This window comes from Penicillium cinerascens, assembly GCF_028974065.1.
Source record: "Penicillium cinerascens strain IBT 15544 chromosome Unknown contig_16_segment0_segment0, whole genome shotgun sequence".
Lineage (NCBI taxonomy): Eukaryota > Fungi > Ascomycota > Eurotiomycetes > Eurotiales > Aspergillaceae > Penicillium > Penicillium cinerascens.
In genome coordinates, this window is record NW_026695286.1 from 2,895,782 (window position 1) to 2,912,981 (window position 17,200).

The 17,200-nt window shown below is 53.1% G+C and overlaps 8 protein-coding genes across 8 annotated transcripts; 3 read left to right on the forward strand and 5 right to left on the reverse strand.

The window, feature by feature from the left end:
- Nucleotides 1-254: 254 nt before the first annotated feature.
- N7498_001084 (uncharacterized protein) lies at nt 255-1,465 on the reverse strand (the record flags this gene model as incomplete). Its single annotated transcript, XM_058448147.1, has 2 exons — nt 255-1,020; nt 1,227-1,465. The coding sequence occupies 2 exons, from the start codon at nt 1,463-1,465 to the stop codon at nt 255-257; spliced, it is 1,005 nt and encodes a 334-aa protein (XP_058313558.1).
- An 819-nt stretch (nt 1,466-2,284) lies between these two features.
- On the forward strand, nt 2,285-4,989 carry N7498_001085 (F-box protein; the record flags this gene model as incomplete). The annotated part of the gene is made up of 2 exons (XM_058448148.1): nt 2,285-2,474; nt 2,531-4,989. The coding sequence occupies 2 exons, from the start codon at nt 2,285-2,287 to the stop codon at nt 4,987-4,989; spliced, it is 2,649 nt and encodes an 882-aa protein (XP_058313559.1).
- A 375-nt stretch (nt 4,990-5,364) lies between these two features.
- Nucleotides 5,365-6,548, reverse strand: N7498_001086 (40S ribosomal eS26 domain-containing protein; the record flags this gene model as incomplete). Its single annotated transcript, XM_058448149.1, has 6 exons — nt 5,365-5,518; nt 5,582-5,684; nt 5,854-5,981; nt 6,187-6,223; nt 6,285-6,419; nt 6,527-6,548. The coding sequence occupies 6 exons, from the start codon at nt 6,546-6,548 to the stop codon at nt 5,365-5,367; spliced, it is 579 nt and encodes a 192-aa protein (XP_058313560.1).
- Nucleotides 6,549-6,733: 185 nt separating this feature from the next.
- Nucleotides 6,734-8,915, forward strand: N7498_001087 (CBS and PB1 domain protein; the record flags this gene model as incomplete). Its single annotated transcript, XM_058448150.1, has 3 exons — nt 6,734-6,964; nt 7,058-7,931; nt 7,993-8,915. The coding sequence occupies 3 exons, from the start codon at nt 6,734-6,736 to the stop codon at nt 8,913-8,915; spliced, it is 2,028 nt and encodes a 675-aa protein (XP_058313561.1).
- Nucleotides 8,916-9,506: 591 nt separating this feature from the next.
- Nucleotides 9,507-13,142, forward strand: N7498_001088 (nuclear import receptor PSE1; the record flags this gene model as incomplete). The annotated part of the gene is made up of 6 exons (XM_058448151.1): nt 9,507-9,689; nt 9,817-10,039; nt 10,093-10,268; nt 10,330-10,761; nt 10,814-12,879; nt 12,935-13,142. The coding sequence occupies 6 exons, from the start codon at nt 9,507-9,509 to the stop codon at nt 13,140-13,142; spliced, it is 3,288 nt and encodes a 1,095-aa protein (XP_058313562.1).
- A 260-nt stretch (nt 13,143-13,402) lies between these two features.
- On the reverse strand, nt 13,403-14,491 carry N7498_001089 (uncharacterized protein; the record flags this gene model as incomplete). The annotated part of the gene is made up of 3 exons (XM_058448152.1): nt 13,403-13,760; nt 13,840-14,209; nt 14,266-14,491. The coding sequence occupies 3 exons, from the start codon at nt 14,489-14,491 to the stop codon at nt 13,403-13,405; spliced, it is 954 nt and encodes a 317-aa protein (XP_058313563.1).
- Nucleotides 14,492-14,636: 145 nt separating this feature from the next.
- N7498_001090 (iron-containing alcohol dehydrogenase) lies at nt 14,637-15,969 on the reverse strand (the record flags this gene model as incomplete). The annotated part of the gene is made up of 3 exons (XM_058448153.1): nt 14,637-14,908; nt 15,111-15,567; nt 15,622-15,969. The coding sequence occupies 3 exons, from the start codon at nt 15,967-15,969 to the stop codon at nt 14,637-14,639; spliced, it is 1,077 nt and encodes a 358-aa protein (XP_058313564.1).
- Nucleotides 15,970-16,414: 445 nt separating this feature from the next.
- On the reverse strand, nt 16,415-17,071 carry N7498_001091 (uncharacterized protein; the record flags this gene model as incomplete). Its single annotated transcript, XM_058448154.1, has 3 exons — nt 16,415-16,575; nt 16,637-16,741; nt 16,795-17,071. 3 exons carry the CDS (start codon nt 17,069-17,071, stop codon nt 16,415-16,417), a joined length of 543 nt encoding a protein of 180 aa, XP_058313565.1.
- Between the last annotated feature and the right edge of the window lie 129 nt (nt 17,072-17,200).

Below are 17,200 nucleotides of genomic sequence, written 5' to 3' on the forward strand. Positions count from 1 at the left end.
TTTACGAGGGCTAATGCAATGCATAGTGCGCCGCTAGAGAGCATGGACAAGAGCCCCGAGATAGAACTTTAGACAACTATATACAGGTCTCGTGGACTAGTCATCGAATGACTAGTGCAATGATAATCATAATGGAACTCGAGCAACAAATAAGAACAAGTAGATCAATCCCGATAGATGTCTAGAAATAATTTCGTAGTTGTTATCATGTTTCTCATTTGCATGTAATTTCTCTCTCTGGGTTCAGGTGAAATTCAGAAAAAGTCGCTGAGCACATCCGCCATATCCCTTCCTCCCCGATCCCTTACCACTCGTTTTACTTGACTCCTCGATGTATCGCCTTGTGATGGCGACCGTTTCCTTTCTATTTGCTGGCGCGCTCGAGTAAGATGTATGACTTGAGACGCGTCATACTGTGTACCACGATGGGCAAAGGATAACATGAACTCCAGAATAGGAATGTCCCGGCCTAGATTCGGGGGAGTCTGGCCCCGATCATTATTTTCGGATCTGCTGTCGGTATCCAGGGCATCCTTGTAAACGTCTACAAGCGGGCCTCGGATAATCTGAACCTGAGCCAGCGCCTCATGATCGGCACGGACCAGATTAATTCTGCGAGCAATCCATCCGCCTAATCGGACGCCCTTCCTCTGGGTATTCAGTTTCTGTATCACTTCCCCAAATGCAGCACATTCAGAGATAAACACTTCGCGTAGATTTGGTAGCTTTTCCAACATCCACAGAGCCTTTGTTGTCAGCCTTGGTTGGTTGTGGAGCCTCAGAATGCGCAACTGCTGCAATGACCCAGCGGTTTCGGCTATCTCGAGCCAGCTGCGCACAATGCGGTCTTCCAGTCCGAGCCCTTTGCCTTCATCAATATCCTCAGGCTTAGGCACCCTTGATTTTGCCGGATAGATGTCCAGGGCGACCAAATTCTTCATGTTCCCGATCGCAACCAGATCCGCTGTGGTGGCATGTGCGGTAGATATTGCAAGGACTGTGCGCCAATTGCCGACCTCGCTGTTCATCAAGTCAATGTAGCACTTCAAGGGTTCCTTTGGTGACCCAATGCTAAGGCGATAATGTGGGCTGAGTGGGCGAAATTGGTGAGGATATGTTTCCGCCATGATCTTCCACATATACAAGGTTTGTTTGTCGCTGGTAAATCAGTTAACTCTTTTGCTGGAGTAGAGTGTAGTGGTTCTGGACAGTCGGTTCAAACTTACCATCGTCCTAGGCATTCCCAAAGATAGTGTGCAATATGCCAGGGAAGCTGTGCGAACAGGTCCGGCTTGAGTGCCGACTGGTCCACCAGGGCCATTTTCATGGCTGCGTGCTTAAGAGATGGGGCCCCCACATCCTGCGTAGTCTCCCACAGATGGGGCAGGAATGGGCTTTCATGAAGCCAATGCGGTCCTCTACCGAAATCCGTTTGGGGACAAGATGAATATCGGGAGATGGACATTTTGTGCAGAGCTTTCGGATCACCCGACGGGCAATCGGGCACTTCTTTAGAAACAATCTGTAGGAGGGCCCAACCATGGGTGTTTGAATGCCGAAGAACTTTGTAAATATTTGATCTCAATGCGCGAGAGACGCGTGTGTCTGCATTTACTGGCGTGTTTAGAAAAAAAATGGTCACGTGCTACCATTTTGCCAACCGGCCAACCCCATGGCTGGTATTTCCACGGCCCTCACCTTTTTTCACTAATGCAACAATGATATCAAGGATAGAAAGAAATTGATGGATGTGACTTTAAGAAAGGATTAAAAAAAGGAAGCATCGAGGGCGAAACGAACACCCCGACATTTCATTCTTAGAATGAGTTGAATCATGACGGATTCTTTTATGCCTCAGCAACCAGGCATCACTGGTTAGACCTAAAGGAGAAATGTAGCGTACGGGAAAACGACGGACCGTCCACTTGTACCCCCGCGATGTGTATTCATCTGAGTCGGGAATTCGCAAAATAGCGGGAAGAGTTGTTATTTTGCACTGTATATTGAATACATCCTCTTTAATACAACATAAGAACGTAGTGCAGTATGGGCATAACGGCCACCGTACACATAGGTTGCCAGTCAAGGTTGCCGAGAAGTGTATGTTCAGCCCAACAAGGTCCGGGGGCTGCACAGCCTCGTGTCCCCAGCCGGTGATGTAACGCGCTTAATTTCGGGCAACTCACACGACACTCCACATTGCTAGGAGTTGCGGAGAGCCAAACCCATAAAAGATGCAAGTCATCTTCATAGCTGATCGCGCCACTTCCTTCTCAAGGTGACGATGGATCTGATTCCGCCGTCGTACGAGTCCGCCACGGACCGAGATGCATGGGCCATCATAGCCCACTACATTCCCTCGAGTGATCTTTGTGCAGCCTCACTAGTCTGTCATCGATGGCACGATTTGTTTATGCCCTTTTTGTGGGGAGACCCGGCATCGCATTTCGGCACGGAGAATGATGCGGTTTATGGTAAAGCCTGATCATCCTTTCAACTTGACAGCCCGGTGCTGACAATATATCACCAGTCGCTCTTACAAGGTTTCGCAGGACCCTCAAATATGCCAGGCGAGAGGTGCGGGCGATGACCCACACACTTCATCTTCCCCCTGCTCTCTCGGAGATCTATGGTGGCCCGCGGCCGGGCTGGCTGAGAGACATCTTGGAGTATTTGCCTTGTCTGCAGTCCCTGATAGTCTCGAGACTACCATTCTTCGACCACAATGCGATGTATGCATTGAAGAGCCATCAGAGCTCGACGGTGTATAACGTCCGTCTTCTGCTGGCGGATCATGAGCCGAACACGACCTCAGCAGGTCTGGCAGAGACACTGCTTCGCTTTCCTTTGTTGACCTATTTGGATCTTTCATATACGCCACCGGCACGAGATCGAAGTGTTTTGTCTTCTATATCTCAGCTGGAAAACCTGCAAGTGTTGAAGCTGCGCGGTATCGGGTTGAAGGATGGTGACGCCGAGTTCCTGGCTAATGCAATCGGGAAACGCGTTCGCCTCTTGGACCTAAGCAAGAACATGCTCACTGATTTGGCGGTTCGTTCCCTGTTGCAAGCCTCGTTCATGCCTCCGGACTCCCAGGTTCCACCGCACCTACAGCGTACGGGATTATCTACGGACCTCGTATCTCAAACGACACCCCGGAGCCCCGCAACAGATTTCATGAGGTCTCCCGACCTCGATGATCAATATTTAAAGTTTCTGGCTCGGCCGATAACGGACAATCCTTGGATCGAATACTTACCGCGCACGGGAATCACCCATCTATACATCGCAAACAATCAGATCACTGTCGAGGGAGTAGCGAGTCTCTTGGCTTCGTCTCGTCTACATGCTCTCGATGTCGGAACGGTTCTTAGCGCAAATATGGTCTACAAATCATTAGCTTCAAAGTACGGGAAATATCCCGGCGCAGAGAAGCTGGTGCCTTTATTGGGGACTGTTGCCGGCGACAATTTGACTTACTTCCGTGCACATCACGCAGTGCTCACAGCTGAGCCTCCAGCCAAAGATGTGGCACCTATTACTGGATTCTTGCCGGAGCTTGCAGCTAGCGAGGCACCTCATGAATTTGAGCTGGATACTTCGCGTGAGCTTTCTCGTGGAGCTGAGTTGAATGCCTCGCAGGAAATTCATGAATTACCAGGGGGAGTACCGCCGGTCTACGAACTTGCAGACTCGTCCATCACAGAGTCAACAAGCACAATAGCAGCTCCGACTCAAACTCGAAAATTGGCAAATTCTTACGAAGATGAACCTCTCCCTTCAGTCAGGCGTGGATCGGCTTTTGCGCCGGAGGTTATCCAGACAAATGCCGACGGAGACATCAATTCTGTGATCTTCAGTCCAAGGAGGACGGGGACATCGAAGTCATTGCAAGCTTCAGAGGATGGAATTTTATCGTCTGTCCCTGGGACTTCGGCTTGTCCTGACGCAATGGATCCCAACTCCCTCCAGTCAATCGCCCAGTGCGGGTCTCCTGTCTCGACGGATGACCCTCTAGCGAAAAAAATACAGGAACTTCTGGCAAAGCGTCCTCGAAATCAATCTCTTCCTCTCCGGGGTGGCAAAGAAAGTCGTTTCCCCTATCTTCATCCTTCTCATATTCCTCATTTAGAGACTCTTGTGTTGACGGATGTCCCGTCACATATCCCACCAAACTCTTCGGTCCTCTACACCCTCACCCGATTCATCACGGCCTGTTCCAACGAAGCATTACTTGCAACCCTCCAGGCCGGCTCCGATTACTCCCTTCCTCCAGGACAAGCACGCATGCAAGCCGAACAGCAACGTTCCCGTTCTCTCTTCGGTTTACGACGAATAATCCTTGAAATTGTCCCTACTGGTGCCTCGTCTCGACTCACCACATGGAAACCTGCTAGCGAGCACAACGGCGTGTCATATTCAAGCACCGGCGACCGCGATTCAGAGAACCTATGGGCCGCAGCTTCCAGTGACTTCAGCTTCTTCGGAGAGGAAGAATGCGGCATCATGGAGAATGATCCTGGAAAATACTTCCCCATGGCCGCATTCAACGAGAAAGTCTCACTCCTGCCCTCGGACGACGACTCAACACATTCTGAGACGGAATCCCCCCTGCACGGTCGCCAGCACTCACGATCCAGTGTGATGTCCGTTACAACTTCAATGTCCAGCCCACCACGAGAAGCCGATCAAAGCAAACAGCAATTGCTTCAAGATGTCGACGTGGTGACAGAACTGGCCGCCTTTCGTCGGACCAAGAAAGCCGAGTATGAACAGGCAGTGAAGCGAGAAAGAGGGCGTCGTAGTACAAACGGATCAGGGATATCGGGTTTCCACACGACACCTGGGCCGCAGATCTCACTGGCACATTTCGTGGAAGGTCATTGGAAAGGAGAGGTCAAGATCGTGCGGAATCCTACTCCCAAGGTCCGCACCGGGATGGTAGACATGTATGGAAACTACTTCGAGAAGGGGTATCTATACCCATAGGACGAGAGCAAAACCAGTCCCAATATGACGTACATGTGCAATCTACGGTGATTGAAACCACGTAAACAACATTTTGAAGAATTTTGTGGTATTTTTCTAGTCCGCAGGACGGACCTCTCTCAGTCATGCATAAGCCACCGACAATTGACTCAAATACACAGTAAGGCACAAGGCGCTTCGAAGATGGAACATCAAAAAGACGGATAGAACAAGGAAATCTCCTGGACGCCCATCATTTTCATGCATCCAAATCAAATGCCTTCGAACAACCGGGGCCCGTTTTCGTTCATCGCAAGGTCATTGTCGGCTGACCCGCGTCATTGATCCGTCAAGCAAGAACACCGAGGAAAGGTAAACAAAATAAAAGAATTCATTTCAGACTAGTTCCATTTTATTTTGTCCGTAACGACCGTTCCACTCCCTTAGTTGGCCTTGCCAGCCTGAGGGGGGGGTCAGCTTCTTGCCGTCCTTGTTGTAGCGGATACGGGGAGGGGGAGCGCGGTTGCGGCGGCCCTCGCGGGAGCGGACACTGGAGATGAAATTAGTATGTCTGGGAATCGAGGATTGTGTATATTGAGCGATGGGAGCGTACCGGACAATCTTGCCGTGAATGGCGCAGGAGACGCAGTACTGAAGCTTCAGGTACATCTTGGGGACGGCGTACTCGGCGAAGACGGAGGCATCGGAGATATCACCTGTAGGTGGAGACACGTTAGTTCAGCTGTTCTTGGAGACTCGTTGACGTGTTTCGAGTATCCCATCATCTTCGTTCCGTTTCAGTGCGTAGGATTTGTCCTGTCGTACTTCCACGGATCCTCCTCTTTTCTGGTGTTGATTTGTGGGTGGGTGTCATGGATCACGTACGGATGGCAGCAGACTCAACCATGTTGCGGATGGTGAACCGCTTGATAGCCTTGTCCTTAGGAGTGCAACGGGCGCAGTTGGAGCAGCGCACGGGCTTGACGTGGCCGCGGCCGTTCTTGTTGCGACCGCTAAATAATTAATCAGTCTCACGTTCCATATTCAAGATTCAAATTCCAGTTCCCATTCTCTCATGTTCCGCAATGCGCTTCGGGTGGTCGTGTCAATTCTTTTTTCGTATGGCGTATGTGCGTGTGTCGCTTCCGTCGGCGTCATTGCGGAGATCATGTCGAATGGGAGACTGTGTCGCGAATTTATGGGAGGAAACGATCTTACTTGGATGCCCGCTTCTTGACCATTTTGACGGTTTGTTCTGTAGAAGGTCAGAGATCCGATCGAGTGTGTCAGAGGACAAGAGGGGGAGGGTAACGTACGGGTGATTTGTCGGGGGTGGGTTGTCGAAGCTCGCTCACTCAAAGACTCTTCGGGAATGGATGGGGGTCGTTGTGTTGTGGGAAGCCCTAAGCCCTTAAGCGAGACCCACGGGACTTTTCTGGATGCCTCGGCGCCTGTTCATTCAGGCTGCAATGACGACTCCAGTCACGTGGAAAGTCACGGGTCATGTCCGTCCCAAATGAGACAAGCGCCCGGATTGAACCGCGAATCATTGAATTACCTAATCGCGTGTTTACGCTCATCCGGAACGACAAAAGAAACACCCCTGTTCGGATCGTCCACCGACTACCCTTTTCCTTCCTTAGGCCGGTCGTGAACACCCTTGCTTTTTTTTCATTTCTCCCATACCTGGTCTCATTCCTCTTGTTTGCTCTCCTCCCTTCCCTCCTTCCTCTCTCCACTTTGTTGAGACATTCTCCGTCGTATTATGTCGCATACAGGTACTTTTAGGGGAACACCCAATAAGACTATCGGGCGACGAGGACTGCCCGACTTTGAATCCCCCGGCACTTCTCACATCCCCCGACCCCCCCGTTCGGACCGTCCAGAATCTTCCCTTACCCACAACTCTACCCATACCCCGTCTAGCGACGTCGGAAGCGGCACCATGAGCGCCGCCAGCAGCAGACAGAGACAGAACCAGTCGAAGCGTGATGAGGTGCGTGACGCCACGAGCTAGCCCAGTATATCTCGGTTTAAAAATGGAGCTACCTTCGCGGCTTGCCGGCTAACACATCGGGGGTTTTTACAGGCTATCCGCCGCAAGATGGAGGCCGACCTCAACAAAAAGAGGCATAACCCGAATAAGGCGAGAGGCTCCCGCAAGGCCCCTCCAGGTACCGTCCTTGCCCTGAAACCCAGCCAAGCTCTTCAGATTAAGCCGTCCATGAGCATCGCGGAAGCAGCACAGCTGATGGCCGCCAAACGGGAGGACTGTGTTTTGGTTACCGATGATGATGACCGAATCGCCGGTATCTTCACCGCAAAGGATCTGGCATTCCGCGTGGTCGGCCTGGGCTTGAAAGCACGCGAGGTTTCGGTCAACGAGATCATGACCAAGAACCCTCTTTGTGCGCGAACCGATACCAGCGCTACCGATGCGCTCGACCTGATGGTTCGGAAAGGATTCAGACACCTTCCGGTTATGGACGAAAACCAGGACATTTCGGGTGTTTTGGATATCACCAAGTGCTTCTACGATGCCATGGAGAAGTTGGAACGTGCCTACAGCTCCTCCCGAAAGCTTTACGACGCTCTGGAGGGCGTCCAGACGGAACTTGGCTCGAGCCAGCCCCAGCAGGTCATCCAGTACGTGGAGGCACTGCGATCTAAGATGTCCGGACCTACCCTTGAGACCGTTCTCGACGGTATGCCGCCTGTCACCGTCTCTGTGCGGACCTCCGTCAAGGAGGCTGCGGCCATGATGAAGGAGCACCACACCACTGCCCTGCTTGTGCAGGACCAGGGCTCTATCACCGGTATCTTCACCAGCAAGGACATTGTCCTGCGTGTTATTGCCCCCGGTCTTGACCCGGGAACTTGCAGCGTTGTCCGCGTTATGACTCCTCACCCCGATTTTGCCCCGTCCGACATGAGCATTCAAGCTGCTCTCCGCAAGATGCATGGTACGTTCTTCTCATGCCATTTCTCTTACCGTCTCAATTACAATTGCTAACTTGTTATCAGATGGCCACTACCTCAACCTGCCCGTCATGAATGAGGGCGGCGAAATTGTTGGCATGGTGGATGTGCTAAAGCTCACCTATGCCACTCTGGAGCAAATCAATACCATGCAGACCCACGATGATGAAGGGCCCGCCTGGAACAAGTTCTGGCTCTCCATGGACAACGAGTCTGACTCGATGGTTTCTGGCGGCCAGAGCCAGCAGCCGCATACGCCCCATCGCTCCGTCATGAGCCCCGATATGTTACGGTCAGGCTACGATAACAGTGTTCTTCCTAATGACTCTGCGTCTCACAATGGCGAAGAGCACTCCGAGGTTGCCTCGCAGCACCACCAGCACCAAGCTGAGGACGCTCCATTCCCCTTCAAGTTCAAGGCTCCCAGTGGCCGTGTGCACCGTGTGAATGTGTTGACTGCCTCGGGTGTTACCGATCTGGTCGCGCAGGTGACTGCCAAGCTGGGTGCAGAGCTTGAGGCTGTTGGTGGTGAAGCCGTGGTTGAGGAGGGCCGTCTCAGCAACACCGGATACGCTCTCAGCTACATGGACAACGAGGGCGACACAGTTTCCATCACCACCGACCAGGACATGGTCGATGCTATTCATCTTGCCCGCCGGACTCATCGTGATAAGGTGGATCTCTTTGTCCACGACCCTACTCAGCCGCCCATTCCCGCCACCCTTGACCCGCAGCCTGCCAAACCGGCCACCCCTGCCACCCCTATCATCGAGGAGCACAGCAGCCCTATCCCAGAGCAAGTCCCCGAAGAGCCTCTTCTGAGCAAGGCTCGGGCCTTCCCCTCGCACTCGCCCGAGGAGCAATTCATCAACGGAGTACCCAACGACCTGCTTCTTCCTGGAGCGATTGTCACCCTCGCTGCCGTCATTGCGGGTGTGTTCATTCTCAGCCGGCCCAGCGGTCGTTAAACATAAAAATCGCGATAGACATAGCTTCCCCTCATTTGCTCATTTTGGCCTCTTGTGATCTTTGAAGAGTGCATACCCCTTTCTAATTATCCATATTCTGCGTCGCTTTCAGATACCGCTGTTCTAGTAAAGATCAGTTGCGGCTTTAGTTTAGCCTTCAATGCAAATACTTTTTTTTTCCAGCTGTTGTGAAACCTGGGTACGCAGAAGACAATGCCTCAAAGTACATACTCGACCCTCCAGCCTTTAAAGTGTCTGTGTGGCTGGCTGACCACAGCCCGGAGTAGCTAAATTCGCCATTTTGAAACCAACAATCTATCATTGAGACATAACTAGTACATTTGGGGCGATTTCTTGCCTTGAGTAGCATATTCGACAGAAAACCCGGGGCAAAGTGCTGATCCCAGTGGGCGCTATCGTTTTATCAATTCCCCTAATCATCAATCTTTTTTTCCCTTTCTCCCCGCCCCACCAAAAACAAAACTCCTCCCTTCCTACCACCCCTCCAACCCCACCAAGTCATCCTACCACCCGGGTTCGAAGAAACTGGGTTCTTTTTGATAGTTGGATCTTGGGGAAAAGACATCCACCATGTCCGTGCTGCCACCCGAGGTCCACGCACAGCTGTCGCAGCTGTTGGGCGCCCTTGGGACCCCCGACAACGCCGTTCGTTCACAGGCCGAGGATCAACTGAACAATGAATGGGTGCAGAACAAGCCCGATGTGCTCTTGATGGGCCTGGCGGAGCAGATCGGTGGTTCCGAAGACACATTAGTGAGTGCTATCTGACCCTAGGGGCTGAAGAGTGGTGCCCGCGTTATATGCACCCAGGGACCTACCTGCCTTCGAAGAAACCCCCGCCGTCAAAGAATCTATACTGAGACTGCTTCATTACAAACAGACGCGTGCATTCGCTGCGGTCCTTTTCCGGAGAATCGCAACCAAGACCCGCAAGGATCCCGCTACCGGAGAGGCCAAAGAGGTTTTCTTGACCTTGCCTAACGAGCAGCGCGTGGCTATTCGCGAGAAGCTGGTGACTTGCCTCACTACCGAGTCGGTTACCGATGTGCGCAAGAAGATCGGCGATGCAGTAGCAGAAGTCGCCCGGCAATATACTGACAACGGTATGCCACCTCGAAACAAATACCGGAATTGGTGCTGATGGTTCGGTTTTTAGGCGATCAATGGCCAGAGCTCCTCGGGATTCTCTTCCAAGCCAGCCAGTCGCCTGAGTCTGGTCTGCGGGAGACTGCTTTCCGTGTCTTTACTACCACCCCCGGCGTTATTGAGAAGCAGCACGAGGATGCTGTCCTCGGTGTATTCACCAAAGGCTTCGAAGATGAGAACATTGCCGTACGTTGGATCTGGATCTCAATGTCTATTGAGGCGGTTCATTCTTGCTGACTTCTTCTAGGTGCGAATCGCCGCTATGGAAGCCTTCGCCTCTATGTTCCGCTCCATCCCCAAGAAGTCTCAGCAGAAGTTCTTCTCCCTCGTGCCGTTCCTTCTTAACATCCTTCCTCCCCTCAAGGACTCTAGCGAGAGCGAAGAGCTATCCTCGGCCTTCCTTGCTCTTATTGAGCTCGCAGAAATCAGCCCGAAGATGTTCAAGAGTTCGTTCAATGACTTGGTCAAGTTCAGTATCAGCGTTATCGCCGACAAGGAGCTTAGCGACCAGGTCCGCCAGAACGCTTTGGAATTGATGGCCACCTTTGCAGACTATGCGCCTAACATGTGCAAGAAGGAGGCCAACTTTGCCCAGGAGATGGTCACACAGTGTCTCAGCCTGATGACTGACGTCGGTGCTGATGACGATGATGCTGATGAATGGAATGCCTCTGAGGATGTGAGTTCTTGTTAATCTGGTTCGAGATGAATATGTTGCTGACTAGTCTTAGCTCGAGCCCGAGGAGAGTGATCTCAACCACATCGCCGGTGAACAATGTATGGACCGTCTAGCCAACAAGTTGGGCGGCCAAGCCATTCTTCAGCCCGCTTTCTCCTGGATTCCCCGCATGATGTCTTCGACTGCCTGGCGCGATCGTCACGCCGCGTTGATGGCTATCTCCGCCATCTCGGAGGGCTGCCGTGACCTGATGGTGGGTGAGCTCGACCAGGTTCTTGCACTGGTTGTTCCCGCTCTCACGGACGCTCACCCCCGTGTGCGCTATGCCGGTTGCAATGCTCTCGGTCAGATGAGTACCGATTTCGCTGGCACCATGCAGGAGAAATACCACGCCATTGTGCTGAACAACATCATTCCTGTTCTGAGCAACAACGAGCCCCGTGTGCAGTCCCATGCCGCCGCCGCTTTGGTCAACTTCTGCGAGGAGGCTGAACGCAGTATCCTCGAGCCTTATCTCGGCGATCTGCTGAGCCGCCTTCTGGACCTTTTGCGCAGCCCTAAGCGCTATCTGCAGGAACAGGCCCTCTCTACCATTGCTACCATCGCTGATTCCGCTGAGACCGCTTTCGGACAGTACTACGACACTCTTATGCCGCTGCTGATCAATGTCCTGAAGGAGGAGCAGGGTAAGGAGTACCGTCTGCTGCGTGCCAAGGCTATGGAATGTGCCACCTTGATCGCCTTGGCTGTTGGCAAGGAGAAGATGGGCCAGGATGCCCTTAACCTCGTCCAAATCCTGGGCAACATCCAACAGAACATCACCGATGCGGACGACCCTCAGTCGCAGTACCTTCTTCACTGCTGGGGCCGTATGTGCCGTGTTCTCGGTCGTGATTTCGTGCCGTACTTGCCCGGTGTCATGCCGCCTCTGCTGACCGTGGCCGCCGCCAAGGCCGACATCCAGCTTCTGGATGATGAGGACCAGATTGAGCAGGTTGAGCAGGATGAGGGCTGGGAATTGGTCCCGCTCAAGGGCAAGGTCATTGGTATCAAGACCAGCGCCCTGGAAGACAAGAACACCGCCATTGAGTTGATCACCATCTACGCTCAGATCCTCGAGGCTGCCTTTGAGCCTTACGTTTTGGAGACCATGGAGAAGATTGCCGTCCCTGGTCTTGCATTCTTCTTCCACGACCCCGTCCGCGTGTCTGCTGCTAAGTTGATCCCGCAGCTGCTGAATTCCTATAAGAAGGCCCACGGTGACCAGTCACCCGGCTTTGCCGAGATGTGGAATAAGGTTGCGGAGAAGATCATCGAGGTTCTGAGCGCCGAGCCCACCGTGGATACCCTGGCCGAGATGTACCAATGCTTCTACGAGTCCGTCGAGGTTGTCGGCCGCAACAGCCTCACCCCGCAGCACATGCAGGCCTTCATCGACTCGGCGAAATCGACTCTGGAGGACTACCAGATGCGTGTGAAGCAGCGATTGGAGGAGCAGGCCGAGCTGGAGGAGGGCGACGAGGAGAACCTCGACTACGAATACGCAGTGGAGGATGACCAGAACTTGCTCAGCGACATGAATAAGGCCTTCCACACCATCTTCAAGAACCAGGGCACTTCCTTCCTGCCCGCCTGGCAGCAGTTGATCCAGTTCTACGACAACTTCATCACAAGCCAGGACCCGACGCAGCGGCAATGGGCCCTGTGTATCATGGACGATGTGCTTGAGTTCTGCGCCGAACAGTCATGGACCTACAAGGACCACATCATGCAGCCCCTGGCTGCCGGTCTGCAGGATCAAAATGCCGCCAACCGTCAGGCCGCCGCTTACGGTGTCGGTGTCGCCGCGCAGAAGGGGGGTGCCGCATGGAGCGACTTCGTTGCTGCCAGCATCCCCAGCCTGTTCCAGGTCACCCAGATCCCTCAGTCCCGCAGCGAGGAGCACGTCTTTGCTACCGAGAATGCCTCTGCCAGTATCGCTAAGATCCTGCATTACAACCCCTCCAAGGTTGAGAATGCTCAGGATATCGTCGCTAACTGGATCGAGACTCTGCCCATCACCTACGACGAGGAGGCGGCTCCTTACGCATACTCTTTCATTGCACAGCTGATCGACCAGTATGTTTTCCCATTTGTTCCTTTTCCCGCTCAATTATATTCTAACTACCTCTAGACAAAACCCCGTCGTCTTCGGCAAGGCCGACCGCGTGTTCGGTTTCATCGTGCAGGCCCTCGAGGCCGCCACTCTGCAGGGACAGACCGCCGTGCGGGTCGCCGACTCGGCCAAGCGGTTGGTGGCAGCCACCGGCCTGAACGGAGAGCAGATACTGGCGGGCGTCAGCCCGGACAGCCAGGAGCGGGTGCGCAAGTTCTTCCAGTAGAATGTTCTATAGCTACTTGCCTACTGGTCTCATTGTCCATTTTCCTTTTTGTTATCATTCCCCTTGGTCCATATGATTCCGATGCTAGTGAAGACCTGAGACGTTTCGTTAATTCTATCCCCCGTCCTCTATGATTTCCGTACAAAGACTTAGAGAATAAGAAAAGATTGTTGTGGCTGTAGGCGAAATTCACCAAAATACTTCGAGTTCAGTGTTTATGGACTCAATTCCCTAAGGGCTATTTATACTCCTCGGCGTATCTACAATGAAGAAACCCGCTTGATCTCATTCGCAACCACTTCACCCAGGGACATCATCTTGGGTTCACCAATCAGCCCATTCGCCCGTTGATTATACAAGGTGCCTCCCTCCGTCCAGATCCGCCGCAGCGTAAACACAGTCGCAGCGGGGTTCCCGGCCTCCCAAGCCGCAGTCTCCAGCTCGCGCAACCGTTCGACTGATGTACAGGAGACATCATCCCACGGTTTTCCAGTAGTCTGGCGCTCGAATTCAGCCTGGATCTCAGCGGGGCTGGTGGTGAAGGAGTTGACGCAGAGAGGACGGTTGCGGGACTCGGGGGTGGAATGGAGAAGTGTTGCAACAACGAGTGTTCCCACGCTATTCGGTACGTCGTTAGACAATCCATTCGCCGAGCAATACGCCCAAGACAATTTGAAAAATAAAAGGAAATACTCACTCCTTCATCGTCGTCAAACTAACCCTCTCCTTCCCCGTCTCTCCCAGCAAAACAGCCTTCCGAGCCTTGACATCCCATCCGCCAGCCTCTTCCATCCCAGGGGTGAAATGGAGATACATCTCCGCAAACGGACCCGTCACGACGTATGAGTAGTCCAGGTCCGCGCGCGAGATCTCTTTCTCCAGCACGGCTCGCACCTTGAGCTTCTGCTGGTGCGGCTTCTCATGGGCCGAAGCCGGGCCGTACGCAATGTCAGTGCCGTACTCCGAAGGCAGGAACCATTTCACGCTGGAACTGGCAGCTAGACGGATCAACGGGATTTGCTGGGCGAGAGCATTGCGGCCCAGGGCTGAGATGACGGTGTCAATGCCTGTGGGGGTTAGTAATCTGAATTGCAATTGGGAACATACAATCCGGGGTGTTTACCGTCATAGGCAGCCTTGATAGCATTCTCATCTTCGACGTCACCGATGATTACTTCGACATTCTGCTCTTTCAGTTTTTCCAGGTACGCGGCTTTGGTCTCGGCAGTGCGTGGGGAAGTAAAGATGGCCACTCGGCCGAATTGAGTCCTCGCGGAGAGGATGGCGGTTAAGATGAACGAGCCAATTTGGCCCGTTGCACCGAAAAGAAGAATATTCTGACCAGCCATTGTCTGTTTCTTCTTAATTCTGTGTAATGTACAAGAGGGAAAACAGACGGCGGATACTTGGGATACGTGTATGTGGGGGGTGGGGCTGCTTATCAATTCGCGCTGCTTTCCTTTTAACTATCCGATCTTCACGCCTTAAACTATCTCAAACTACCATCTCCAGGATCTCCAGTGCCTGTTCCTTCTCCGTAAGTGGCACGGGATTAGTCTTGCACCATCGGTCGTGCAGGCTGTGCGCAGCCAAGGCGTCGAGCTTGTCGCGGCCCACCTTGACGTCACTCAGAGACCGAGGCATACCGATCTCGCGGATGACGACGTCGAGGATATCGCCCAGGTCTGCGGTCTCAGTATTGACATTGCGAGTGCGCAGAACCTCTGAGACGACGGGGTCGTGGATTAGGAACTCGCGAACGCGCCCTTGTCGATCGCGATTAGCATTGTGCTTAGCGTTGTACTTACACACGGCCGGCAGGAGGATGCAGCTTGTTTCACCGTGTCCAACGCCCAATGGGCCGAGCTATAGAATTTGATTAGCTTAAACTCCAACCATCAATCTCTGAGATACATGCCTGATGCCCAATGCCATGACTAGCTCCCAACTCCACTGAACCACTCGTACAAGCCGCCATCGCGTCCACTGACCCCAATTGACACTGCAGGTGTGCGTCTCGATCCGCGCGATTCTTCTTGCAGTTCAATAATCCCGGGACAAGTAGACCGAGTGCATTTTGCGCAAGCTTATCCGACTCTGGAGTTGTGCCGACAATAGCGCACAACGTCTCGACACAATGATCAACAGCGCGCACGCCCGTGCTAAGCCAGATTGAATCTGGAGTGGACTCCGCCAGTTCCGGGTCAAGGATGATGAGCTCCGGCCCGCGCAACGGCGCCTGGAAACTATACTTGCGGCGGGAGCGGTCCTCGGTGCCACCTGCAAAGTTGGAGTACTCGCCGGCGGAGAGTGACGTCGGCACTGAGATAATAGGGACAGTGGGAGCTTTGACTTCCGCACGCTTTTTAGGTCCCTGGGCGAGTGTTTCGAGCTCATCTGGGGTGTGGACGTCGTTTGCAAGAGCCTGTGCAGTGTTAGTGTGCAGCCCAATGAGTGACGCACATGAGAGATTTCATACAAGTGCAATGATCTTCGCTCCATCGGTCAAACTGCCCGCTCCCAGAGTCAACAGCAAATCAGCCTGCACGTTGCGAGCATCTTCAACGATCTCTAAGACCTCGGACCACAGTGTATGGCTCTGCATGCCAACCCGGCGGCCGACCACCTTCTCAGGCTCCAGCGCGGAAGCCAACCGGTCAAGCGAGTCCGTGTTACGGGCCAGTGATCCCGAGCAAATCACGTAAACGCGCGAAGCGCCGAATGTCTCGGTAACATGGCGGGCAGCGGCAGCGGGGAAGGCGATGCCATAGGAGAGGAGGGGACGTTTGCGGTCGGCGAAGGCTGGACGGGCTATTTCTTGAGACATGATGGAGAGTGTAGAATTCAATTCTGAACAGGAAAAGCCGAAGTAGAGGCTCGGTCATGGCTGCGACTATAAAGCTTAAGCTTCTCCATGTGGGATGTGGGGCCATGTGGGTTCTCTTCTTCAGTAATCGCATCTTCCCCGAACCAGGGACCGGGCAATCGGAAGGAGACTGCGTGCCTGGTTTGCATGGGTGTAGTGACCGTCGGATGTGTCTGAGAAGGTGACGTCTGTGGACAAGGAGCTTCAAGAACGCGATGCAGGAAGATAGCGAGTTGAGTGAAGCGGTGAGAACGGGTTCGAAGACGGCAGTAGTATTAATGGAAGCAATTGGGGAAAGCATGACTTTCTAGATTACGACTCGTTTAGTTTGCATTTGATGTTTATCCGTATTTTCCTTTTTGGCGGCCTCTTCATTTTGTAGTGATAGCGTTGGTTTACAGATCCTTTAGAACATCATATCTTCCATCTTATCTCCCTTGTCCAAAGCATCCGCTTCTTTCCGCAACACATCTGCTCGGAATCTCCTGAAAGCGGTCTCGATTCTCTTCCGGCTTTCTGGATCGGAAGTAATGTTGCGACCGGCGCTAGCTGATCCAGCAAGGAAGCCTTTTCGAACAATCCGAGTCAGTGTCATTTTCATCATATGACGATCAATGGGACATCTTACCAAGCTCTCCACCCAGAAACAGACCACCGGCTGAAGCGAAGAAATACGTCGCAAAGTCGCCCAGGGTTGTGGGCTTGAGCAGCGGCGTCAGATCAGGAATCGCTTCTAGTTCACATATTAGACCCGCTTCTCTTTTTGTGTTAGATGCATCAACTTACCGGTACGACCGTCAGAGAAGACAACCTTGACTGGCTTCTCTTGCGCACGGACGGCAGCGAAGAATGCCTTGCGGGTGCTGCGCAGTCTAATTGCAGCATACAGCCCGAGTGAGATACCGATTGCAGATCCAACCGTTGTCCACATGGAAACCTTAGTGGCAGCGGCCTTTAGCTTGTCGCGGTCATCGGCCTGGAGGTCATGCTGCATGTGCTCATCGGCGAGTTTAGCGAGCTCGTCGGAGCGACGGCGGCGGAGGATAGCAAAGGATTCAGACATTTTGCAAAATGTAGAGGAAATAAGCTAGGAGAGAAGTTTACGGGAACGAGAGCGACTGAGTTGAAGCTTGGCCGGAGCTGGTAGTAATGACGTCATGTGGGTTTGTCCTCCGTGAACGATTTACAGTTA